At 43.4% G+C, this 26,617-nt stretch overlaps 1 protein-coding gene and 1 long non-coding RNA gene across 7 annotated transcripts in view; one reads left to right on the forward strand and one right to left on the reverse strand.

The window, feature by feature from the left end:
• LOC138852722 (uncharacterized) overlaps positions 1-26,617 on the reverse strand; it is a 177,115-nt gene that overhangs the window by 124,076 nt on the left and 26,422 nt on the right. The window lies entirely within an intron of this gene.
• Positions 17,554-25,236, forward strand: LOC128692163 (uncharacterized). Of its 2 annotated transcripts, none has more exons than XM_070085191.1 (5): positions 17,554-17,692; positions 17,979-18,122; positions 23,188-23,367; positions 23,576-23,685; positions 24,456-25,236. In XM_070085191.1, the coding sequence occupies exons 2-5, from the start codon at positions 17,979-17,981 to the stop codon at positions 24,622-24,624; spliced, it is 603 nt and encodes a 200-aa protein (XP_069941292.1). In that variant the 5' UTR covers positions 17,554-17,692; the 3' UTR covers positions 24,625-25,236. The 2 variants fall into 2 exon arrangements, with proteins under 2 accessions (XP_069941292.1, XP_053637210.1); XM_053781235.1 differs by lacking the exon at positions 17,554-17,692 and adding an exon at positions 17,706-17,848.

Genomic DNA, 26,617 nt, shown 5'->3' on the forward strand with positions numbered 1-26,617 from the left:
TGGACCCCCGCATAACGATCACCTCCGAATGCAACCAATTATGTAAGTGTATTTATGTAAGTGCGTTTGTACGTGTATGTTTGGGGGTCTGAAATGGACTAATCTACTTCACAATATTCCTTATGGGAACAAATTCGGTCAGTACTGGCACCTGAACATACTTCTGGAGTGAAAAAATATCGTTATCCGGGGGTCCACTGTAATCTGAAACCAAGAAAACAGTGCATAAGTGTTCACAATAAAGCTAACAGAATCCTTGGCTTCATAGCAAGAAGTATAAATAATAGAAGTCCTCAGGTTGTTCTTCAACTCTATATATGTTTGGTTAGGCCTCATTTAGATTATGCTGCACAGTTCTGGTCACCATAATACAGAATGGATATAAATGCACTGAGAAACATACAAAGGAGGATGACAAAGTTGATCCCATGTATCAGAAATCTTCCCTATGAGGATAGACTGAAGGCCCTGAATCTGCACTCTCTGGAAAGGCATAGAATTAGGGGTATATGACTGAGGTATATGAATGAAAAACAGGAATTAATAAAGGGGATGTAAATAGCATGCTAAAAATATTTAACACAGACAGGACTCGCAGCAATGGTTTTAAACTGGAAAAAAATCAGATTCAGGAAGGATAGAGGAAAGCACTGGTTTGGTAATGAAGTTGTGGATGAGTGGAACAAACTCCCGAGTACCGTCATAGAAGGTAGGACGTGTAGTTTTAAAAATAGGTTGGATAAATACATGGGTGGGTGTGAGTTGGACCTAACTAGGTTGTGCTACTAGGTCAGATGCTGCGCTCCTCCCTTAAGGGACGTGTCTGACCTCACTAGGTCAGTGAGGTCAGATGGTAAGTGAGCTTAAGGTCACTAGGTCAGTGAGCTTAAGCTGGTGGGAGAATTGCACCTGCCTCACATAGGCCAGTAGGCCTGTTGCAGTGTTCCTTCTTTCTTATGTTCTTATGTTTGTCGACCGCATTGTCGAGCAAATCAGTTTTTGAACGATGAATTTGAGAAAAAATTGTCCTGGTTTTCGTATGTTCTCTTGGTTGTTGACTGACAAGATAAACGGTTCAGCCACATGTTCACTAACTCGCATGCAGTAAACTTCTCTTGAGCTTTTGTTGTGCATCTTGTAAACATTTTTTGCTTTCTGCAGTTTTCGTGCAATTTTTTTTATTGCGAGATAAGCCATCAATGGGTCCAAAGAAGGACCATTTCAATATCCTCACCTGCTTGAAACTTATAGACAAAGCCTGGGAAAATGTCTTTCAGGACCATGCAGTCAGCATGGAAGAAATTGTGGTCTGACTTTGTGGCAGCCAGGGATTTTGAAGGCTTTGAAGATGAGCCTGAGTTGGTAGAGGATATTGTGCTCCTGGGGAACACCTTGGGTCTTGAGGTGACTGAAGATGACGTGGAGGAGTTGGTGGAGGAGCACAGAACTGAACTCACCACAGAACACTGCAACAAATTGCAGTGGAAGAGCTGTCATCAGAGGAAGAGGAAGGAAAGGATGATGTGCCCATTGCATTTGTCATGGAAATGTGTGTCAAATGGCATGAAGTGCAGTTTGCTGAAAACACTATCAATTCAAAGCAGTGGCCATCCATCTCTCTAACATGTACAATGACAGTGTAATGTCTCAATTCAGACAAGTGTTAAAACAAACCTCACTGGGCAGGTTTTCAGTAAAAGAACCAGTGAGCCTGAACAATGTGTTAGTGGTGAAGAGAGACAAATAAGAGAAACATCAGAAACACAGTTGCCTGACATATTAACAGAAGATGACACCTAAGCAGTAACATCCTCCCTCCTCTCCTCGACCTCCTGCTTCCTTTGCCATTACCTCTCCTCTGACAGGTAAGACCTGGAGTTTACCTGGAGAGGGTTTCGGGGATCAATGCCCCCGCGGCCCGGTCTGAGACCAGGCCTCATGGGGGATCAGGGTCTGATCAACCAGGCTGTTGCTGCTGGCCGCACGCAAGCTGACTTATAAACCACAGCCCGGTTGGTAAGGTACTGAGTTTAGGTGCCTGTCCAGTGCCTTTTTGAAGACAGCCAGGGGTCTATTGGTAATCCCCCTTATGTATGCTGGGAGGCAATTGAACAGTTTTGGGTCCTGGACACTTATTGTGTCATCTCTCAGCGTACTCTTGGCACCCCTGATTTTCATCGGGGGAATGTTGCATCTCCTGCCGAGTCTTTTGTTTTCATTTGGAGTGATTTTCGTGTGCAGGTTTGGTACCAATCTCTCCAGGACCTTCCAACTGTATATTATCATGCATCTCTCTCACCTGCATTCGAGGGAATACAGATCAAGGACCTTCAACCGTTCCCAGTAGTTTAGGTGCCTTATCGCACTTGTGTGTGCTGTGAAAGCTCTTTGTACACTCTCCAGGTCTGCAATATCACCAGCCTTGAAGGGGGCCGTTAGTGTACAGGGGTATTCCAGCCTAGAGGGCACAAGCGATTTGAAGAGAATCATCATGGGCTTGGCGTCCCTAGTTTTGAAGGTTCTCATTATCCATCCTATCATTTTCCTTGCAGATGAGGTAGATACATTGTGGTCTTTGAAGGCGAGATCCTCTGACATTATCACTCCCAGGTCTTTCACATTACTTTTCCATTCTATTGTATGGTTAGAATTTGTGGTATACCCTGACACATTTTTAATTTCAAGTTTTTCATATCTGAGTAGTTGAAATTCTCCTCGTTGAACTTCATATTGTTTTGAGTGGCCCATTCAAAGATTTGGTTGATGTCCGCTTGGAGTCTCGCGGTGTCTTCAATGGAGGTCACTGTCATGGTGATCTGGGTGTCATCCGCAAAGGAAGACATGGAGCTATGGCTTACATCTCTATGTCAGAAATGAGGATGAGGAATAGAATAGGAGCCAGTACTGTGCCTTGTGGAACAGAGCTTTTTACCATGGCTGCCTGGGACTTTACTCTGTTTACCATTACTCTTTGTGTTTTATTTTTCAGGAAGTTGTAGATCCATCTATCAATTTTTCCCGTTATTCGTTTATCCCGCATTTTGTGTGCTATTACACCATGGTCACACTTGTCAAAGGCTTTTGCAAAGTCTGTGTATACTACATCTATATTTTGTTTATCCTCTAGAGCATCCAGGACCTTGTCATAGTGGTCCAGTAGCTGGGACAGGCAGGAGCGACCTGCTCTAAACCCTTGTTGCCCTGGGTTGTGTAACTGATGGGTATCTAGGTGATGGGCTGTCCTGCTTCTCAGAACCCCTTCAAAGATTTTTATGATATGGGATGTTAGTGCTATCGGTCTGTAGTTCTTTGCAATTGCTTTACTGCCACCACCTTTGTGGAGTGGGGCTATGTCTGTTGTTTTTAGTGTGTGTGGCATTTATGGCTTTTAGTTCTTCCCGCGATTCCTGGCTCCTATAAGATTCCTTTAGCTTAAGTTCGATGTTTGCTATTTCTCTGACCGGTGACTCCCTATGCATTTCAGATATATTGGCCTCTTTTAGCCGCTCTGTCATTCTTTTCCATTGCCTGTAAAGGGAGCGCCTGTCTCTTTCTATTTTACATCTACTCCTCCTTTTTCTTAAAGGAATAAGCCTTGAGCATACATCGAGTGCCACCGAGTTAATCTGTTCTAAGCATAAGTTGGGGGTCTGTGTTGCTTAGTCTATCTTCCCAGCTTATATCGTTTAGGACTTGGTTTACTAGGTGGCCCGGTGGTCTGGTGGCTAAAGCTCCCGCTTCACACACGGAGGGCCCGGGTTCGATTCCCGGCGGGTGGAAACATTTGACACGTTTCCTTACACCTGTTGTCCTGTTCACCTAGCAGCAAATAGGTACCTGGGTGTTAGTCGACTGGTGTGGGTCGCATCCTGGGGGACAAGATTAAGGACCCCAATGGAAATAAGTTAGACAGTCCTCGATGACGCACTGACTTTCTTGGGTTATCCTGGGTGGCTAACCCTCCGGGGTTAAAAATCCGAACGAAATCTTATCTTATCTTACTTGGTCCCACTTTATGTTCTTGTTATTGAAGTTGGATTTGGTGAAGACTCCCTTGTGACTAATCTCATTTTGTCGGTCTGGGGCTCCGCGTATACATGTCTGAACCTCGATTATGTTGTGATCCGAGTATATTGTTTTTGATATGGTGACATTTCGTATCAGAACATCATTGTTAGTGAAGATGAGGTCTAGTGTATTCTCCAGTCTAGTAGGCTCTATTATTTGCTGGTTTAAGTTGAATTTTTTGAAGAGGTTTAAAAGCTCGTGTGTGAGTTCTCATCAGAGCTGCCTCCTGGTGTTATCACTGCAACAACATTATTTGGTATATTCCTCCATTTTAGGTGACTCAAGTTGAAATCCCCCAGGAGCAAGATGTTGGGGGCAGGAGCTGGCAGATTTTCCAGACAGTGGTCAATTTTTAACAGCTGTTCCTGGAATTGCTGGGACGTTGCATCCGGAGGCTTGTAGACTACCACAATGACTAGGTTTTGGTTCTCGATCTTTACTGCTAAAACTTCCACTACATCATTTGAGGCATTAAGCAGTTCTGTGCAAACAAGTGACTCTGCAATATACAGGCAAACCCCCCTCCCATTTGCCTGTTCACTCTGTCGCATCTGTATAGGTTGTAACCTGGGATCCATATTTCGTTGTCCAAGTGATCCTTTATGTGGATCTCTGTGAAAGCCGCGAACATTGCATTTGCCTCTGCAAGCAGTCCACGGATGAAAGGTATTTTGTTGTTCGTTGCTGGCTTTAGACCCTGTATATTTGCAAAGAAGAATGTCATCGGACTGGTGGTATTGGTGGTACTGGGGATAATTTTTTTTTTCCGGCACTAGTATCTGTATCTGTTGGTTTGGAGTGGAGGCCATCGACTGTGGTTCCACTCCAGAAATGACTGGATTTGGCGTACGATTTCTGCCATTTCCTGCCAGTTTTTTTTCCTTCCTGGCACTAAAAAACCTCTCCCTCTTGAGTGGCTGTGGCTACCCAGGTTTTCCCATGGCCTGGATGTTTTGTATCTTTTTGTCCCCTTTAGATGGTGTGCCTGGCAATTTAAGTTATAGCACAGTCTTTCCTGTACTGAAGAGGGACACATTTCAGGGTGAAAAAGCTTACAGGAAGGGAGTTTGCATTTTCCTGTTGTCATATGGGCACGGCATTTTCTAGGGTGGTCATAGTTGCACGTCCCGTCTGTTTTTCCAGATTTCCCATGTCTGCAGATACCAAGTGCATAGTATGTGCATAGGCTTGGTTTCCGTTTGCCTTGGGTTTCTGTGACTGTATTCCCTGTTGGTGCATGTTTACCTGTCTCATTCCTATCCTCACTGGTACTAACAATGGAGCTCTCACCAGTTGTTTCTGGTAATATATCCTCACTATTGCTAGTGGAGTCCCCTTGTTTGCTATCTCCTGTGGTATTACTAGATTGTAATATTGGTTTTATCTTGTCCTTGACTACACTTGTTTCCCCACTACAGCTCCTGTCTCCCTCGAGGTCATTTATATGCATTCCCTCATGCGTACATTTACTGACTACCTGGACAGCACCTCCATCCTCACCATTACTGTCTCCCAGGACAGCATCTCCAGCTTCACCATTACTGTCTACCAGGGCAGCACCTCCAGCTTTACAGTTTCTGACTACATGGCCAGCACCAACTTTAATGATCGGGAGATTTTGGAGCTTGAGTTGCTCCAGATTGTCTTCATTACATGCGAGAAAGTCACTTTGTACGATCGTATGTGGAAGGACAATAGATCCACAGCAAGAATTAAGAGAAATGTGCTTGCGAATCATAACTGATGTGTTGTCAACAGCATCAAGAAGTGAAAAATTATGTTCTTACTCTGCATTTTGTAATGTGACAATGCGTGTTTCACTCAAGAACGTGGAAGGAAATGTTCTGCCCATCATGGCGAAGGAGTGACTTGCTGATGCTGTGGTTGGAAGGACAGTAGTAAAAGCTGGTTAGAGCGTAAAGAATTTTATCCAAGAAAGACTTTGAAACAGACTAAGGGGAAGAACTGCTTAGTTAGAATTTTCTTAGAAGCGCGAGAGAAAACTGAGGTAGGGTCATCAGTGACAGGTCGAGGTCGTTTGGACAGAAGGTTAGAGACGGGCCATCCAGAGTCGTGTGTACAATCCGAAAAATCTCGACACACTGTAGAGAAGCTGGGATCATAGTCAAAGCTGCACGGAGGTCAGAAGTATCTAAACTTTCAATTGTCAGTTGGAACCGCGGTACCAGAGGAGGGTAACAGAATGTTACCCAGAGAAGGTATTGGATTGGAAGAGCGGTCCAATGGTGTGTCAGGGTCTGTAAGGGGTGCTGCAGGAAAGGGTCTGGGAGGAGGAAAGTCAGGGGTATGGGTCTCCATGATAAGTTTCCCCCTTTTTTATTTATTAAAATAAAAGGGGTGGGGGAATATGGAGGCATAGTTCCAAGGAGGAATGAAAGGGACTGTATATCCTCACCCTCCATGCCCAAGAGGGCTAACCTCAGTGCAACCAGCAGCGCAGACGATCCATGGAACCCATACCATACCCTACTTTTCATGGCGGTAAACCAGCAATCCAGGATAACAACCTCAAATCCACTTCGGTGGATATGAGGGCAGCCAGAAACCTGCCTCAAGGCATACCTCTCACGGCCACCACCTCCCGGAACGGACAGGCAGCCTCCAGAAATACACCCATCACCCGAAGGACGCTCTAAGCCACGCCCCAGAACTCTCAGAGGATGATCGGGACATCCCCAGATAATCCAGATTCCACGGCGAACACCATCACCACCACCACCAAGGACCTCAATGGAATGGAATGGATATTATTATTAATAATAATATTATTATTATTATTATTATAATCATGGGGAGTTCTAAACTCGTAGGATTACACAGCGCCTGGCGGAGGGGATGGAAGGTATTCAGGCTCAATTCAGGAAACTGGAGCACAGATACAATTTCCTAGATCAAGAGCCCCTCACCAGCCTCAAGGAACCTCCCTCGAGGAGAATAGGACGGATAACTACACCCTTTCCCCAACTTAAGAGCTAGAATTCCTGTGGAAGGACCCCAATGGTTAAAACCAAGAGAGGTAAGGAGACGGGGAAAGGGAGGAAGGATGGGGAAGGAAAGGATGGGGAAGGGAAGGATGGGGAAGAGAAGGATGGGACACAAAGGATGTGAGGGATAATTTGGGTTGGTCAAAGGAAGAAGACAGAAAGGGCCAATTCCTCAGACCAAAAGTCTTTTTACTACATAAAGGAGCCTCCCTTGAAGAGGCTAGCCTCCTTGAGAAACTCAGCGATTCCTCTCCTGTAGAGAACGTCTCTTTACAGTTCACATCTCTTCTTTTACCTTAGGGGAATGTGCCTTGAACATACTTCAGCTGCCAAAGAGTTGATATTTTCAAGACCTTGGTTCGAAACCGTGTTATTTATCTTACCATCACGTTTCATTAAACATACCATGTATTTGATGCCAGTTGATGTTTTCGTTATTAAAGTTGAATTTGGTGAAGGCACCCTCGTAACTATGCATCTTGCTGGACAGGACCCCTCTGCATATAAGTCTGGACTTCGATTTGTGATCTTAATTAACTGTCTTTGACAATGTCTTAAACTCAAGGCTCCGGGAAGCACTATTGCTAATTCAGAAACGAAAGTGTCTGTGGTATGTGGCTGCAAGCTATGTAGACAACAAAAAAATGGGCTTACCTGGATACCTGGAGGTTACATGGAGGTTATTCCGGGGATCAACGCCCCCGCGGCCCAGTCCATGACCAGGCCTCCCGATGGATCAGGGCCTGATCAACTAGGCTGTTACTGCTGGCCGCATGCAGTCCAACGTACGAGTCACAACCCGGCTGATCCGGCACTGACTTTAGGTATCTGTCCAGCTCTCTCTTGAAGGCATCCAGGGGTTTATTGGCAATTTCCCTAATGCTTGATGGGAGGCTGTTGAACAGTCTTGGGCCCCGGACACTTATGATGTTTTCCCTTAGTGTACCAATGGTGCCCCTACTTTTTATTGGGGACATTTTGCATCGCCTGCCCAGTCTTTTACTTTCGTAGGGAGTGATTTCTGTGTGAAGATTTGGGACCATTCCTTCCAGGATTTTCCAAGTGTAGATTATGATATATCTCTCCCTCCTGCGTTCCAACGAGTACAAGTCAAGTGCTTCCAAGTGTTCCCAGTAGTTAAGGTGCTTGACAGAACTTATACGTGCAGTAAAGGATCTCTGTACACTCTCTAGATCTGCGATTTCACCTGCTTTGAATGGAGATGTTAATGTACAGCAGTATTCCAGCCTAGAGAGAACAAGTGATTTGAAAAGGATCATCATTGGCTTGGCATCTCTCGCTTTGAGCGTTCTCATTATCCATCCTATCATTTTCTTTGCACGTGCGATCGTGGCACTGTTGTGATCCTTGAAAGTGAGATCCTCAGACATTACTACTCCCAGGTCCCTTACATTATTTTTCCGCTCTATTGTATGGCCAGAATCTGTAGCATACTCTGTTCTAGTTATTATCTCCTCCAGTTTTCCATAACGGAGTAGTTGGAATTTGTCCTCATTGAACATCATATTGTTTACCGTTGCCCACTGGAAAACTTTGTTTATATCTTCTTGGAGGTTAACTGCGTCCTCAGCAGATGACAGCCTCATGCAGATCCTAGTATCATCCGCAAAGGATGATACGGTGCTGTGATGTATATCTGTCTATGTCTGATATGAGGATGAGGAATAAGATGGGGGAGAGTACTGTGCCTTGTGGAACAGAGCTCTTCACTATGGCAGCCTCTGATTTAACTCTGTTGACCACTACTCTGTGTTCGATTTGTTAGAAAGTTGAAGATCCATCTCCCCACTTTCCCAGTTATTCCTTTAGCACGTATTTTATGGGCAATTACGCCATGATCGCATTTGTCAAATGCTTTTGCAAAGTCTGTGTATATTACATCTGCATTCTGATTTTCTTCCAGTGCATCCAAGGCCATATAGTGATCCAGTAGTTGTGAGAGGCAGGAGCGACCTGCCCTGAACCCATGTTGCCCTGGATTGTGCAGATTTTGGGAATCCAGGTGATTTGCAATCCTGCTTCTTAGCACTCTTTCAAAGATTTTTATGATGTGGGACGTCAGAGCTATTGGTCTATAGTTCTCAGCTAATGCTTTGCTGCCACCTTTATGGAGTGGGGCTATATCCGTCGTTTTAAGTGACTGGAATTTCACCCATGTCCAAGCTCCTCCTCCATAGTGTACTTAGGGCACGTGAGAGGGGTTTCTTGCAGTTCTTAATGAAAACAGAATTCCACGAGTCTGGGCCCGGGGCTGAGTGCATGGGCATGTTGTCAATGGTTTTTTCGAAATCTATCGGAGCTAGGGTAATGTCGGAAATCTGGAATATATTTATGGAGTTTTGAGGCTCATTCATGAAGAAATCATTTGAGTCGTCGATCCTCAGACCGATTAGTGGTTCACTAAACACAGAGTTGTACAGGGATTTCAATATTTCACTCATTTCCTTGTTGTCATCTGTGTAAGTCCCATCCTGTCTGAGTAAGGGCCCGATACTAGATGTGGTATTTGCCTTGTTTTTGGCATATGAAAAGAAATATTTTGAATTTCTTTCAATTTCACTAATAGCTTTAAGCTCCTCCTGTCTCTCTTGGTTCCTGTAAGAGTCATTTAACTTAAGTTCGATAGTTTCCACTTCCCTGGTCAGTGCCTCCTTTCGTGTATCAGATATTCTAGCACGCCTGAGGAGCTCAGTGACTCTTCGTCATCTTCTGTAGAGGGAGTATCTTTCTATCTCCAGGTTACTCCTGCTCTTCTTCTTTCTTAGGGGAATATGCCTAGAACATGCTTCAGCTGCCAGGAAGTTGATCCTTTCAAGGCACTGGTTTGGATCCATGTCATTTAAGATATCTTCCCAACATGTTTCGTTTAGGACATGGTTTACCTGGTCCCAGTTGATGTTCTTGTTGTTGAAGTTGTATTTTGTGAAGACACCTTCACAGGTACATGCATTCTGCTGTTCAGGACCCCTATGCATGTACGTCTGGACTTCGATTAGGTTGTGATCGGAATTAGTTGTTTTTGATATTCTTATGGCTCTTATCAGGCCCTCATCATTTGTGAAGATAAGGTCAAGTGTGTTTTCTAGTCTTGTTGGCTCCACTATCTGCTGGCTTAAGGTGTGTTTTTCACAGAGACTTAGTAGCTCATGTGTGTGTGACCTTTCATCTGCGCTACCTCCGGGGATTGTTTTAGCTATAACATTATTTGCTACATTCTTCCATTTTGTATGCCTTAGGTTGAATTCACCAAGCAGTAAGATGTTTGGGGATGGAGCTGGAAGGTTTTCCAGACAGTAATCAATTTTCAGTAGCTGTTCCTTGAACTGTTGTGAGGTTGCATCTGGTGGCTTACATACAACCACAATGACTAGGTTTTGGTTCTCGCTCTTTATTGATAGAACTTCAACTACATCATTTGTGGTGTTCAGCAACTCCGTGCAGATGAGGGACTCTTTGACATACAGGCCAACCCAATCCCCTTGTTGCCTGTTCATTCTGTCGCATCTAAAAAGGCGGTAACCACTTATCCACATTTCACTGTCAAAGTGATCTTTTGCGTGAGTCTCTGTGAAGGCTGCAAACATTGCATTAGACTCCTCTAGAAGTCCACTGATAAAAGGTATTTTGTTGTTGGTGGATGGCTTAAGGCCCTGTATATTAGCAAATATGAATGAGGTTGTATTCTGTGTTTGTTGGGGGGATTTTGTTATTGGCATCAGTAGTTGTAATTCTGGAGGGCCATGGATGGCCACTGGCTGTGCCTCCTTTCCAACAAGGCTCCAGGTGGTGGATTATTTTTATTTCCTTCCATTTTCTTTTTCCGTTTCCTGCCACTAAAAAATCACCTGGAGTTGGGTTGTCGTAGCTACTATTGTTTGTCTTGTGGGGTCTGTGCCTCCTGGTCCCTTTTAGATGGTATGTAGGGCAGTCGATGTTGTAACACTGCTTCTGGAGGACCGAGGAGTGACATTTTTGGGTGAAAGAAAGTACAGGAAGAAGAACGACACACTCCTTTAGACAGGAGGTCGCTACATTTTTTGGGATGCTCAAAGTTGCATGTCCCATTTTTTTCCTGATATTCCATGCTTACAGATGCCCCAAGCATAATATTTGCACAAATTCACCTTTGGTTGAGAATTGTTGGGAGGTGTGTTGTCAATTTCTGCAGGTTCTGGGACTGCACTATAATCCTCAGTATCCAAGCCAGGGCCACCCCGTCATGGATTCCACGACTTTCCCCAGTAGAGGAAGAAGGAGGAGACTCCTCTCCAACATCTGTACTGTGGGCCACGGTCTTGTGCAATGATGGTTGTATATTCACGGTTTTAGTGGTGGTTGTGGTAGGGTCCCTAGTAGAGTCTGGGCTGGCAGTAAGGCTGGGTCTGAGTCAGCACTGGGGCTGGGGGCTGAGCCTGGGCCAGCACCAGCACTGTGGGTATTACCTGGAGTTTACCTGGAGAGAGTTCCGGGGGTCAACGCCCCCGCGGCCCGGTCTGTGACCAGGCCTCCTGGTGGATCAGAGCCTGATCAACCAGGCTGTTGCTGCTGGCTGCACGCAAACCAACGTACGAGCCACAGCCCGGCTGATCAGGAACTGACTTCAGGTGCTTGTCCAGTGCCAGCTTGAAGACTGCCAGGGGTCTGTTGGTAATCCCCCTTATGTGTGCTGGGAGGCAGTTGAACAGTCTCGGGCCCCTGACACTTATTGTATGGTCTCTTAACGTGCTAGTGACACCCCTGCTTTTCATTGGGGGGATGGTGCATCGTCTGCCAAGTCTTTTGCTTTTGTAGTGAGTGATTTTCGTGTGCAAGTTCGGTACTAGTCCCTCTAGGATTTTCCAGGTGTATTATTATTATTATAATCAAGGGGGAAGCGCTAAACCCGGAGGATTATACAGCGCCTGGGGGGGGATGTGGAAGGCATTCAGGCTTAATTCGGGGAACTGGAGCACAGATCCAATTCCCTAAATCAAGAGCCCCTCACCAACATCAAGGAACCTTCCTTGAGGGGTTCCAGGTGTATATAATCATGTATCTCTCCCTCCTGCGTTCCAGGGAATACAGGTTTAGGAACCTCAAGCGCTCCCAGTAATTGAGGTATTAGTGCTATGACTAGGGGATGGGTCTGGTTTAGCACTATGTGTGTGACTAGATATTTTCGAGTCATCTGTTGTGGTATGGGCATTCTGCATTTTTGATACACTATCTCTTGCTCCCATGTTTTATATATTTTTGGTAGACTATCCAAGAGGTCATCTTTGTTTTCTTGATTATTTTTATCATTTATTACTCTCCTTAGTACCTTTCTGATACCTGCCCAAAGTTCTACATCTTTATTGCACAACCAGAAGCACCTTGCTAGTTCGAGGTCATTTTTTGAGGCTGTATTTAGTCTAGTACAAGAGATATGGTGTTTTGAAAAGCAAAGATTGCATGTGATTTTGGATTTCTTTCCAAGGATTTTTTTACATGTCCCACAGATATGCTGTGCTGACATCCTGTCTGTATCCTACTACAATCTGTATGCCACAGAAGAAAACTGATTTCCACTTTACCTTTCTCTTGCTGGTGCCAGTAATATGCAAGATGTATTTATACGAACCAAGTTTGCAGTATGTGGGTGGTGGTGTAGGGTGGGTGGTGGGTGTAGGGTTAGTGTGAGGATAAGACTTACCCACACTGCCACACTTCACTTTATTATTATTATTACTTAATTTCCTTTTATTTAGTACTGTACACTGTTTATCTCAAGGATATACACTGTATTCTTTCAAAATACACTTTTCACTGCGCTATACTGGGATCATTGTTTTATTATTTACACAGAAGCTAGGCCTATGTTAACTTTCCCCTACACTTCTACCTGGAGTTTACCTGGAGAGAGTTCTGGGGTCAACGCCCCCGCGGCCCGGTCTGTGACCAGGCCTCCTGGTGGATCAGAGCCTGATCAACCAGGCTGTTACTGCTGGCTGCACGCAAACCAACGTACGAGCCACAGCCCAGCTGATCAGGAACCGACTTTAGGTGCTTGTCCAGTGCCAGCTTGAAGACAGCCAGGGGTCTGTTGGTAATCCCCCATATGTATGCTGGGAGGCAGTTGAACAGTCTCGGGGCCCCTGACACTTATTGTATGGTCTCTTAACGTGCTAGTGACACCCCTGCTTTTCATTGGGGGGATGTTGCATCGTCTGCCAAGTCTTTTGCTTTCGTAGTGAGTGATTTTCGTGTGCAAGTTCGGTACTAGTCCCTCTAGGATTTTCCAGGTGTATATAATCATGTATCTCTCCCTCCTGCGTTCCAGGGAATACAGGTTCAGGAACCTCAAGTGCTCCCAGTAATTGAGGTGTTTTATCTCCGTTACGCGCACCGTGAAGGTTCTCTGTACATTTTCTAGGTCAGCAATTTCACCTGCCTTGAAAGATGCTGTTAGTGTGCAGCAATATTCCAGCCTAGATAGAACAAGTGACCTGAAGAGTGTCATCATGGGCTTGGCATCCCTCGTTTTGAAGGTTCTCATTATCCATCCTGTCATTTTTCTAGCAGATGCGATCGATACAATGTTATGGTCCTTGAAGGTGAGATCCTCCGACATGATCACTCCCAGGTCTTTGACATTGGTGTTTCGCTCTATTTTGTGGCCAGAATTTGTTTTGTACTCTGATGAAGATTTAATTTCCTCGTGTTTACCATATCTGAGTAATTGAGATTTCTCATCGTTGAACTTCATATTGTTTTCTGCAGCCCACTGAAAGATTTGGTTGATGTCCGCCTGGAGCCTTGCAGTGTCTGCAATGGAAGACACTCTCATGCAGATTCGGGTGTCATCTGCAAAGGAAGACACGGTGCTGTGGCTGACATCCTTGTCTATGTCAGATATGAGGATGAGGAACAAGATTGGAGCGAGTACTGTGCCTTGTGGAACAGAGCTTTTCACCGTGCCTGCCTCGGACTTTACTCTGTTGACTACTACTCTCTGTGTTCTGTTAGTGAGGAAATTATAGATCCATCGACCGACTTTTCCTGTTATTCCTTTAGCACGCATTTTGTGCGCTTTTACGCCATGGTCACACTTGTCGAAGGCTTTTGCAAAGTCTGTATATATTACATCTGCATTCTTTTTGTCTTCTAGTGCATCTAGGACCTTGTCGTAGTGATCCAATAGTTGAGACAGACAGGAGCGACCTGTTCTAAACCCATGTTGCCCTGGGTTGTGTAACTGATGGGTTTCTAGATGGGTGGTGATCTTGCTTCTTAGGACTCTTTCAAAGATTTTTATGATATGGGATGTTAGTGCTATCGGTCTGTAGTTCTTTGCTGTTGCTTTACTGCCCCCTTTGTGGAGTGGGGCTATGTCTGTTGTTTTTAGTAACTGTGGGACGACCCCCATGTCCATGTTCCCTCTCCATAGGATGGTAAAGGCTCGTGATAGGGGCTTCTTGCAGTTCTTGATGAAAACGGAGTTCCATGAGTCTGGCCCTGGGGCAGAGTGCATGGGCATGTCATTTATCGCCTGTTCGAAGTCATTTGGCGTCAGGATAACATCAGATAGGCTTGTGTTAACCAAATTCTGTGGCTCTCTCATAAAAAATTCATTTTGATCTTCGACTCAGTCTGGTTAGTGGCTTGCTAAAAACTGAGTCATATTGGGACTTGAGTAGCTCACTCATTTCCTTGCTGTCATCTGTGTAGGACCCATCTTGTTTAAGTAAGGGCCCAATACAGGACGTTGTTCTCGACTTTGATTTGGCATAGGAGAAGAAATACTTTGGGTTTCTTTCGATTTCATTTATGGCTTTTAGTTCTTCCTGCGATTCCTGACTCCTATAAGATTCCTTTAGCTTAAGTTCGATGTTTGCTATTTCTCTGACCAGTGTCTCCCTACGCATTTCAGATAGATTGACCTCTTTTAGCCGCTCTGTTATTCTTTTCCGTCGCCTGTAAAGAGAGCGCCTGTCTCTTTCTATTTTACATCTACGCCTCCTTTTTCTTAGAGGAATAAGTCTTGTGCATACATCGAGTGCCACCAAGTTAATCTGTTCTAGGCATAAGTTGGGGTCTGTGTTGCTTAGTATATCTTCCCAGCTTATATCGGTTAGGACTTGGTTTACTTGGTCCCACTTTGTTTTTGTTATTGAAGTTGAATTTGGTGAATGCTCCCTCGTGACTAATCTCATTTTGTCGGTCTGGGGCTCTGCGCATACATGTCTGAACCTCAATTATGTTGTGATCTGAGTATATTGTTTTTGATATGGTGACATTTCTTATCAGATCATCATTGTTAGTGAAGATGAGGTCTAGTGTATTCCCCATTCTAGAAGCTCTATTATTTGCTGGTTTAAATTGAATTTTGTGCAGAGATTTAAAAGCTCGTTTGAGTGAGAGTTTTCATCAGAGCTGCCTCCTGGTGTTATTACTGCAACAATATTATTTGCTATATTCCTCCATTTTAGGTGCCTTAAGTTGAAATCCCCCAGGAGCAAGATGTTGGGTGCAGGAGCTGGAAGATTTTCCAGACAATGGTCAATTTTTAACAGCTGTTCCTGGAATTGCCGGGATGTTGCATCCGGAGGCTTGTAGACTACCACAATGACTAGGTTTTGGTTCTCGACCTTTACTGCTAAAACTTCCACTACATCATTTGAGGCATTAAGCAGTTCTGTGCAAACAAGTGACTCTGCAATGTACAGGCCAACCCCCCCTTCCCCTTTTGCCTGTTCACTCTGTCACATCTGTATAGGTTGTAACCTGGGATCCATATTTCGTTGTCTAAGTGATCCTTTATGTGGGTCTCAGTGAAAGCCGCGAACATTGCCTTTGCCTCTGCAAGCAGTCCACGGATGAAAGGTATTTTGTTGTTTGTTGCTGGCTTTAGACCCTGTATATTTGCAAAGAAGAATGTCATCAGACTGGTGGTATGGAAAAGTTTATTTCCTGTTTAGTAGAGGTAACGGTTGTATGCTCAGTTTATGTATGCTGTGATTCCCTGCACCTCAATGCTACCACCACTCGTTTTATCTCTTGTGACTATAGTAATTACTCATCCGTTATTAACACTTCACTGGACCTCTGGCAATAGTTCGCTAGTGCCAGTCGCTTGTAAGATATTCCCATATCTACACTATATATTGCACGCTATACTGGGGGATAATTAGGATATGCTTAACTACAATTTAGTTCACCATGTCAATGCACATATATATCCTTGTCACTCACTATATTACTTATAGATAGATCAATATTTGTTTATTTCCACTCGTGTCGACATCCGGCAATAATTCACTAATGCTGGTTTGCACCAATAACTCATTACAGTTGTGACCGGGTGTGGAAGTGTGAATTGCTCATTACGCTATAATTGTTCATGATTGGAGCCATGTATAAACGTAAGTAACCATTCTTACAGAATTCATTACCTTTGTAACTTGTGAGCTCATTACCTTTGTACCTAGTTCAGCTATCAAAACTTTGGGGGCCCAGTCCCTGGACCCATTACGTACCTCTGGAATCTGTAAATACCTTTGTAACTTGTCATGATTGTGACCAGACCTACCTGGAGTTCATTACCTTTGTAAATTGAGTTCATTACCTATGTAACTTGCTCAGCTATCAAAACTTTGGAGTCCAGTCCCTGGACCAATTATGTACCTCTGTAATCTTTTGACTACCGCCCACAGGATGGGTATGGGGTGCATAATAAACATATTAAACTAACTGGTCAGGTCTATTTCCCACGGTAACCGTTCCTCCACCGGCACTCTCCTTGTGACACTATAATCCATATTTTCCTATTTAGTGTTCACTGATATTCCTTTTTTGTTTGTACAAAGGAGTATATGCACTTTATGGTTGCACACGTTTATTTCCCGCATTCTGTTTCCTCTGCTACTATCAAGACGCAGTTTTTGACGGAGCACAAACGCGCACGACTGTCCCTAAGCCTCCCGGGCAAGATGTTTCATAAGTAACTTATGTTAATGAAAGTTATACGATTTCTCAAAGTTAAAAAGAAAGAGCAAGGTGATAAGAGTAACAAACAAAAATCAATAGGAAACGAGGGATTGGATATCAGATTGGAGGAAGTAAATGTGTTCATATTTGGGAGTGTATTTGTCGAGGGATAACCCGGGTATATTAGTTATACAACGCTATGCTTAAATGCATAAACAATAAAAGCACAAACATGAAGGAAAAGATAGATAACTGTTTTTTTTATTAATTTTACCTCCGGGTACACCGCATTGTGAACTATCCTGATCTACATGACTTTTACAAGTTAGAACAGGAACTAACTATTTTTTTTCAATCAGCCCAACACGAAGGATGGTTGTTCATACAATGGTTTCTCTCCGTTAATTGCTTTTTTAACTTCCAGAACGACACCCCGTCCTCCAGTTGTCTTTTTTTTCCCAGGGAATTCCCAGGTCATTGTGTCAGTCGTGTTTATTCTCTTCTTTCTTGGTTATTGATACAGGAGGTTCCTGGGCGCCACACAAACACCCAGTGCTAAGTTCTGCACTGTGGCAGTGTCGAAATTTACTGCATGTTAAGTTGCAGTTTCAACCTTAGCGACGCTGTAGCTGCTTCTGAGAAGTCTTCAGGTGAGCGTGATACTTTTTTTAACGACTTAAATGTGTTCATCACGGAGCGTAGACGCTAATGCCTCGGTACCGGGAAATTTCCCAGCTATCCCGAGCACCTATAAAAGCCTCCCACGACTTTTAGTATATCACTTGTATCTGACGGACTACGGGAAGGTAAAGTTCTCCCAAGAACAGATCTTGGGTCTCCCACAGCTTAAAAGAAAAAGCGACTGTCTTTAACATCTTAGTTTAGGCAGTGTATGCGATTTTTTACATATGGTTATATATAAATTTTCTTTTGTAGATGCATCATAATGTGTTGGAGATAGTTGTGTTGGTGATGATGGTGGTGAAGGTGGTGGTAAGTGAGCCCTGTTCCACCTGCTACCAGCACCATCACCGCCGCCATGGTGGTCTCGCTGTGGTCGGTGCTCTCGTCTTCGCTGGGGTGAGTACGTGCATCTCTTATTTAACTTCATACTCTTATTACCTATCAGTGTACGGGTACACCTTTAACCAAAAAATAATATATTATTTCTGTCATATATTCAGCCCTAATTTATTAAAGGACAGTGAAGAGAGCCCAAAGCCATAGCATGTTTTTTTTGTGGATAAATGGTTCAGAGAACCGACAAGTTGGTAAATTAGACACATGTGCAACACTTGGGTATCTTTATTGAGGAAACGTTTCGTCACACAGTGTCTTCATTAGTCCAATACAAAGAGTGAAGATCAGAAGGAGCTTGAGGTAGTCAGTCCCCCAGCCTGGAGCCGATGAAATTAATAAGTCCATCAATTTTCAAAAGAATACCACATATGCGCGGTTCTCTGAAGCATTTATCTACATTCCTGTTAGACACAGCAACATCTTGGGATCTTGATACAGGGAATTCTACACTTGCCTAACCTGTAGGCATGACCTACATCCACCTGTAGATTTGTCCAAGGTGACACCGTCTACGACTGCTTCACCTCACCTGTCTGCAGTATGTAAGCGCCTTCGCTCATATGCTGAATTCTTTTCAAGATTGATGGATTGATTACATCGACTCCAGGCTGAGGGGACTGATTACCTCAAACTACTCCTGATCTTCACCACTTTTCTTTGTATTGGACTGATGAAGCCACTGTACGGCGAAACGTTTCCTCAATGAAGATACTCAAGTGTTGCAAACGTCTAATTTATCAACATGTTCTTGTCCTGCAGTACACATTTATGAAATTCTTTGATGTGTGCTTTTAAGATTTTAAATTAATTTTCTCGTTTAATGGTCTATGATGATACTTTTCGCTGTTTCATTCTACTGTCTTCATAACCTAAGCGCTCACTGAATCACTATCATCCCTGAACCCATTAAGTACCTTTGTAATCTTTTGACTACCGCCCATAGGATGGGTATGGGCTGCATAATAAAGATATTAAACTTACTCATGCAGAAGGCACCGTAGTATACATATGCAAAAGACGTTGTATATATCGCATCCATAATGCACATGGCACTATGTATCACATATCCATCATGCAGAAGATAATCCAAAGATTATGCATTAAATACATGGGTCCATGAGCGGGACTCGGCGGTTAATTTTTTTCGAGGGCAGGGCCTAAGAACATTAATACCTGGAGTGTACCTGGAGAGGGTTTCGGGAGTCAACGTCCCCGCGGCCCGGTTTGTGACCAGGCCTCATGGTGGATCGGGGTCTGATCAGCCAGGCTGTTATTGTTGGCCGCACGCAACCCGAAGTACGAACCACAGTCCGGCTGGTCAGGTACTGACCAGCCTGCTTGAAGACAGCCAGGGATCTATTGGTAATCCCCTTATGTATGCTGGGAGGCAGTTGTGTTGTCTCTTATCGTGCCAGTGACACCCCTGCTTTTCATTGGGGGGATGTTGCATCGTATGCCGAGTCTTTTGCTTTCACAGGGAGTGATTTTCGTGTGCAAGTTTGGTACTAATCCCTCCAGGATTTTCCAAGTGCATATAATCATATATCTCTCCCGCCTGCGTTCTAGGGAGTACAGGTTGAAACTTCAAGCATTCCCAGTAACTGAGGTGTTTTATCGCAGTTTTGTGTGCGTGAAGGTTGTCTGTACACTTTCAAGGTCAGCAGTTTCACCTGCCTTGAAAAGGTGAAGTTAGTGTGCAGCAATATTCCAGCCTAGATAGAACTAGTGACCTGAAAAGTATCATGGGTTTGGCAACCCTAGTTTTGGAGGTTCTCATTATCCATCCTGTCATTTTTCTAGCAGATGCGATTCATACAATGTTATGGTCTTTGAAGGCGAGATCCTCTGACATGATCACTCACAGGTCTTTTACATTAGTTTTTTGCTCCATTGTATGGTTGGAATTTGTTTTTCACTCCGATATAGTTTTAATTTCCTTACGTTTTCCTTATCGGAGTAATTGAAATTTCTCATCATTGAGCTTCATACTGTTTTCTGCGGCCAATTTAGGAAAATAAATAAATAAAGATTTGGTTAATGTCCGGCTGGAGTCTTGCGGTGTCTTCACTGGAGGACACTGTCATGCAGATTTGGGTGTCATCTGCAAAAGAAGACACGGTGCCGTGGCTTACATCCCTATCTATGTCAGATATGATGAGGAACAGGATGGAAGTGAACACTGGGCCTTGTGGAACAGAGATTTTCACCGTAGCCGCCTCAGACTTTACTCTGTTTATTATTATTTGTGTTCTGTTTGTAAGGGAATTATAGATCCATCTACCAACTTTTCCTGTTATTCCTTTAGCACGCATTTTGTGCGCTGTTATACCACGGTCACATTTGTCAAATGTTTTTGCAAAATCTGTGTATACTGCTTTTTGTCTTCTAGAGCATCCAGGACCTTGTCATAGTGGTCCAGTAGTTGGGACAGACAGGAGCTACCTGATCTAAACCCATGTTGCCCTGGGTTAACTGATGGGTATCTAGATGGGTGGCGATCTTGCTTCTTAGAACCCTTTCAAAGATTTTTATGATATGGGACGTTAGCGCTATTGGTTTTTGTCCCACAGGATGGGTATGGGGTGCATAATAAACATATTAAACTAACTAACTATTGGTTTTTAGTTCTTTGCTATTGCTTTACTGCCTCCTTTGTGGAATGGGGCTATGTCTGTTGTTTTTAGCAGCTGTGGGACGACCCCTGTGTCCATGCTGCCTCTCCATAGGGTGTTAAAAGCACATGATAGGGACTTCTTGCCGTTCTTAATGAACACAGAGTTCCACGAGTCTGGGCCTGGGGCAGAGTGCATGGACATGTCATTAATCACCTTTTCGAAGTCATTTGGCATCATGATAATATCAGATAGGTTTGAGTCTACCAAATTCTCTCAAAAAAATAATTTAGATCTTCGACTCTCAGTCTGGTTAGCGGCTCGCTAAAAACCGAGTCATACTGGGACTTGAGTAGCTTATTCATTTCTTGCTGTCATTTGTGTAGGACCCAATACTGTGTAGGGGCCCATTACTGGATGTTGTTCTCGACTTTGATTTGGCATAAGAAAAGAAATAATTTGGATTTCTTTTAATTTCAGCTATGGCTTTTAGTTCTTCCCGAGTTTCTTGAATCCTGTAAGATTCCTTTAGCTTTAGTTCGGTGTTTGCTATTTCTCTGACCAGTGTCTCACTACACATTACAGATATATTGGCCTCTTTTAGCCGCGCTGTTATTCTTTGCCATCGCCTGTATAGGGGGCGCCTTTCTCTTAATAGTTTACATCTCCTTTTCCTTAAAGGAATATACCTTGAGCATACCTTGAGTGCCAGAGTTAATTTGTTCTAGACATAGGTTTGGATCCGTGTTCCTTAGGCTATCTTCCCAGTTTATATCATACAGGATCCCACCTTATGTTTTTGTTATTGAAGGTGAATTTGGTGAAGGCTCCCACATGACTGATCACATTTTGTCAGTTTGGGGCCCCGCACATACATGTCTGAACCTCTACTATGTTGTGATCTGAGTATATTGTTTTTGATATGGTAATATTTCGTATCAGATCATCATTGTTACTGAAGATGAGGCCCAGTGTATTCTCTAATCTTGTTGGCTCTATTATTTGCTGGTTTAAGGTGAATTTGGTGCGAGTTTTTAACTGAGCTGCCTCCTGGAGTTATCTCTGGTACAACATTATTTGCTACATTCCTCCATTTTAGGTGCCTTAGGTTGAAATCCCCCAGGAGCAAGATGTTTGTGGTAGGAGCTGGAAGATTTTCCAGACAGCAATCAATTTTCACAAGCTGTTCCTGGAATTGTTGGGAAGTTGCATCTGGAGGCTTGTATACAACCACATTGACCAGGTCTTGGTTCTCGATCTTTACTGCCAAAACTTCAACTACATCATCCGAGGCATTTAGTAGTTCCGAGCATATAAGTGACCGATATACAGCCCCCCCCTCCCCTCCTTTTGTCTGTTCTCTCTGTCGCATCTGTATAGGTTGTAACCCGGGATCCATATTTCATTGTCAAAGTGATCCTTTATGTGGGTCTGTGAAAACCGCGAATATTGTGTTTGATTAAGCAGTCCACGGATGAAAGGTATTTTGTTGTTCGTTGCTGGCTTTAGACCCTGTATATTTGCAAAGCGGAATGTCGTCGGATTGGTGATATGGGAGGGGGGGGTCTTTTTTCCCGGCACTAATATCTGTATCTGTTGTTTTGGAGTGGAGGCCATAGACTGTGATTCCACTTCAGAAATGATAGGAGTTGGTGTACGATTTCTGCCATTTCCTGCTAGCTTTTTTGTCTTCCTGGCGCTAAAACACCTCTCTCTCTCTGGAGTGGCTGTGGCTACCCAGGTTTTCCCATGGTCTGGATGTTCTGGATCTTCTTGTCCCCTTTAGGTGGTGTGCCTGACAATATAAGTCTTTCCTGAACTGAAGACCGATACTGTAAGCAGTCCTGTTGATACTTATAAACTAAATAATGTGAATTATCATAAAAAATAATAAATAATGCGGTTTGTCAAACGGAATAAAAAAAAGAAGCTTTGGTTAGCAGAAATTTAAAGCGAAGACAACATTGCATAAGTGTTCACAGTACTAACAAAGCTTTTCTTATGACGATAGGCTGAAGGCACTGAATTTGCATAGTCTGGAAAAACAAAATTAGGGGAGATACGACTGAAGTGTACAAATGGAAAACAGGAATAAAATAACGTGCTGAAGGTACCTAACCATGATGGGACTCACAGCAATGGATTCAAGTTGGACACATTTAGATACAGAATGGTCAAAGGAAATGCTGCTTTGGCAATTGGTATACGAGTGAAGCAAACTGAGGTACCTTCAATGGGAAGAGAACTTAGGGAAGCTTTAAATATAGGTCTGTATAGCCCTTGTGGCTTAGCGCTTCTTTTTGATTATAATAATAGTTTAAATATAGGTTGGACGTGTATACGAGTTAGCTCTGTTGAGTGGGAGTTAAACTTGCCTAGTATGGGTCTATATGCCTATTGTATGTTCCTTCTTTTTAGCGTGTCTTATTCCCACAAGGATATTATTCTGGCAGGAGTACGAGCTAGGTCGCCACAACCACAACCACCACGACCGCGGGGAAGACTGTTATGACTGCGGCTGTGGTGGCTGTGGAGACTCCTGTGGTTGGTGTGGTGGCAACTACGGTCGCAGGAGACGCAGGAGCATCGAAGGATTCCTTGAGGACGCAGCCATAAAAGAAACTTACAGCAAGGTTAGTCAAAAAAAAAAACTTTCTACGTCATGGAGTATGAGTATTAGTATAACAAATATAAATTTGCAATTTACTGATTAAAAGTAAAAATCAGTTTTGGTCTTTTATTAAAGGCTGAACGGTTAAATAAAATTCTAGAGTATCAATATAGGTCGAACTCTTCCCCACTTGCTACTTTAGATTTTTAGAATAATTTGTTGAGTTGCAGATCGCTGTGGAGGATAAGGATCAGTGTGGGTTGCGTCTAGTGTGTGAGTTGGCCCAGAAAGATCCCAGAGACCTTGCCTACGACGAGATCCAAATTCTTACTCCTTACCGGTGAGTTTCATTGTTATACTGCGTAATATTACACGGATACAGCTGATAGCTAGTTGAGGAAAGGATAGTGTAGCAGAAGGCTCTCCCCTTTCCATTCACTCCTGGCCGCACTAGTGGCGTGAAAAAGAGTATTTTGCTCAGGCTGCGGTGGGTCAAGCAAGTCAACATAGGCTTCAGAATCAAAGTGGAAAGTTCTCTGCTTACTTGATCAGGAAGACTGTCTTCACTTATATTTCATCACGGAAACGTATTTTGCTCATATATTTTTTATATATTGGTAGAATATCGTTAGAATTAGCGAAAAACGCTGTACTGGTAGGGTTTATATGGGAAGTAATCATGTTCAATCCAAAAAAGATAGGTTCAGTTCCTTGAATTAAGAGCTCATCACCTTATGTATACTCATCAAGGGTTAATAGGTATACACAAGGTTATATATACCCATCAAGGGTTGATGCCCCTTATGGGCATCAACCTTAACGAGTATATATTCGGTAAGAGCAGTCATTTTAATGCAGTTTAGCATAAACATACCGAACATCTTAAAAAAACAAAGCATCTAAAAAAATGAGTATCGCATACACGATACTCATTTTTTATATACAAAATATTTAATTGTAAGACTTAATGTATATTAATTACCCCTCACCTAGTTGTGGTTGCAGGGGTCGAGTCACAGCTCCTGGCTCCGACTCTTCCTGCTCCATGAGCTTTATCATACCTTTATCATATATTTAATAATAAGATTAATGTATACGGTTACCATGCAGGGGTGCTGGGGAGAGTGATGGCACCACCTATGGTAACTATGATGAGGCAGCCTGGCACGGACAGAAGGGAGACAACTGCCCCACAACCTACCCACTGTGTGCCTTCACTTCTGACCAGGTCATGGCAGAGTATCGCAAGTACGCTAAGCAACACCCACAAGACCAGTAATCTCTTCTTACCACTCCAACTAAGGCTCGACAATTTAACCAACTAACTACATTTAAATTTTAAGATTAACAATCGATACTTTTACCATCTTTACTTAGAGATCTGAGAATGAACTTTTACCTTATAAATGTGACACTATAAGCGAACGGAAATTTGGAATTAAAAAAAAAAGTTATTACAACCCCAACGGGTTTTGTTTTAGGTTTAACTCTCGTTAAGTACACGGCGTTCATTAAGACACCAACCCACCTACATAGTCCAGGATACTTTATTCTCCAAAATGAGGATCAATTTAAACTCAAGTGCATATAGACAGATACATACTTCTATATGGAAACAGTTTATTAGTTAGCAGTAATAAGCAACCAACATAAACACTAAACTACTAAACTTTAATTCCTAAAATAGGATTAGCACAAACTCGAATCTATTCACTGATACCTTTGGGTATGCCGTGTGAATAAAAAAAAAAGTACACGGATAGTGAGTACAAATGTACTTGTTCAACTTTTAAGTGATATTATTACTATTCATACTCTGCGTGTTTTCCCAGAATCCCAATTCTTTACTTTGTTGCAATGTTTTAGTCAAATAAACACCATACTATGAGCATTACGATTATTTTTTTCCCTACAAAGCACTTTCAGGGCACACAAAAGTACGATAAGGCACTTAAACTACTGGGAACGGTTGAAGGTTCTTGATCTGTGTTCCCTGGAACGTAGGCGAGAGAGATACATGATAATATACACTTGGAAGGTCCTGGAGGGATTGGTACCAAACCTGCACACGAAAATCACTCCCTATGAAAGCAAAAGACTCGGCAGGAGATGCAACATTTCCCCGATCAAAAGCAGAGGCACCACGAGTACACAGAGAGAGCACGATAAGTGTCCGGGGCCCAAGACTGTTCAATTGCCTCCCAGCATGCATAAGGGGGATTACCAATTGACCCCTGGCTGTCTTCGAGAAGGCACTAGACAGGCACCTAAAGTCGGTACCTGACCAGCCGGGCTGTGGTTGGTACGTCAGCTTGCGTGCGGCCAGCAGTAACAGCCTGGTTGATCAGACCCTGATCCACCATGAGGCCTGGTTGATCAGACCCTGATCCACCATGAGGCCTGGTCTCAGACCGGGCCGCGGGGGCGTTGACCCCCGATACCCTTTCCAGGCAAACTCCTTAGTCATCAGGGCAGCAAAATTAAAATGTTGAGGGGGATCTTCATTCGAGGATTTGGAGCTACCCACCTCTTTCTCTGATCAAGGCTGGTTGTCTCTCATTTCCCAGGCGCTGTATGACCTTTACTGGTTTAGCGTTTCTCAATTTAATCCAGATGAGGCTACGTTTGGCGAAAGGACAGGATCAACAAATGAGTCATTTAATTTTATAACGGCTGAGTTTCTCTCTCTTCAGGACACTGGAAACCATCTCCAGAATTTCTACTGTAGATTTTTTTTACATAATTTTCTAAATGTAGAACATATAAATGAATAATAACTGTGTAATAAAATGTGATGCTATTTGGACACTTCGAGAAATTTCGAGTGATGGGGGAGGCCAAACAGCCCAGGGAGTGACGCTGCAGAGATAGGGACGCCATATTGAATTTAATGTGTGAACACTGGACGGAATTGTGCAATGTAATCAGGCATTCTCCAAAGTATACTGGGTTTTTTCGGCCTGAATTTGTAATAACCTGTGTTAATGTCCCCTGCTGAAGAATTGGGATAGCATGGAAAACCCTTAGAATTAGGCAACCAGGATGGAAAAATAGAGGACACCAGCTCTCCCAAGAGCACACCTCAGCTAAGTGACGCTTACCCATAATGTACAGTAATTTTTGCATTGGCCATCATAAATTCTAGCTGCTAGGGTAACGTTTGGGTGTGTTCCATCAGCATTGTCTTCCAGTAATTAAATGATAAGTGCTAATACCAATTACTTTGGGTACCCAGCAAGCCTAATCATATAGTTCACATTATTTTATAATTT

The sequence above is a fragment of the Cherax quadricarinatus genome, chromosome 15, assembly GCF_038502225.1.
Source record: "Cherax quadricarinatus isolate ZL_2023a chromosome 15, ASM3850222v1, whole genome shotgun sequence".
NCBI lineage: Eukaryota > Metazoa > Arthropoda > Malacostraca > Decapoda > Parastacidae > Cherax > Cherax quadricarinatus.

Bases quoted from the DNA above. Each gene is read 5' to 3' on its own strand.
- LOC128692163 (XM_053781235.1), top strand. From the start codon at position 17,723: ATGTGTTCATCACGGAGCGTAGACGCTAATGCCTCGGTACCGGGAAAT. The intron at 17,849-17,978 runs GTAAAGTTCTCC...TTTCTTTTGTAG, and splicing joins ATCTGACGGACTACGGGAAG to ATGCATCATAATGTGTTGGA. The intron at 23,368-23,575 runs GTTAGTCAAAAA...GTTGAGTTGCAG, and splicing joins TAAAAGAAACTTACAGCAAG to ATCGCTGTGGAGGATAAGGA.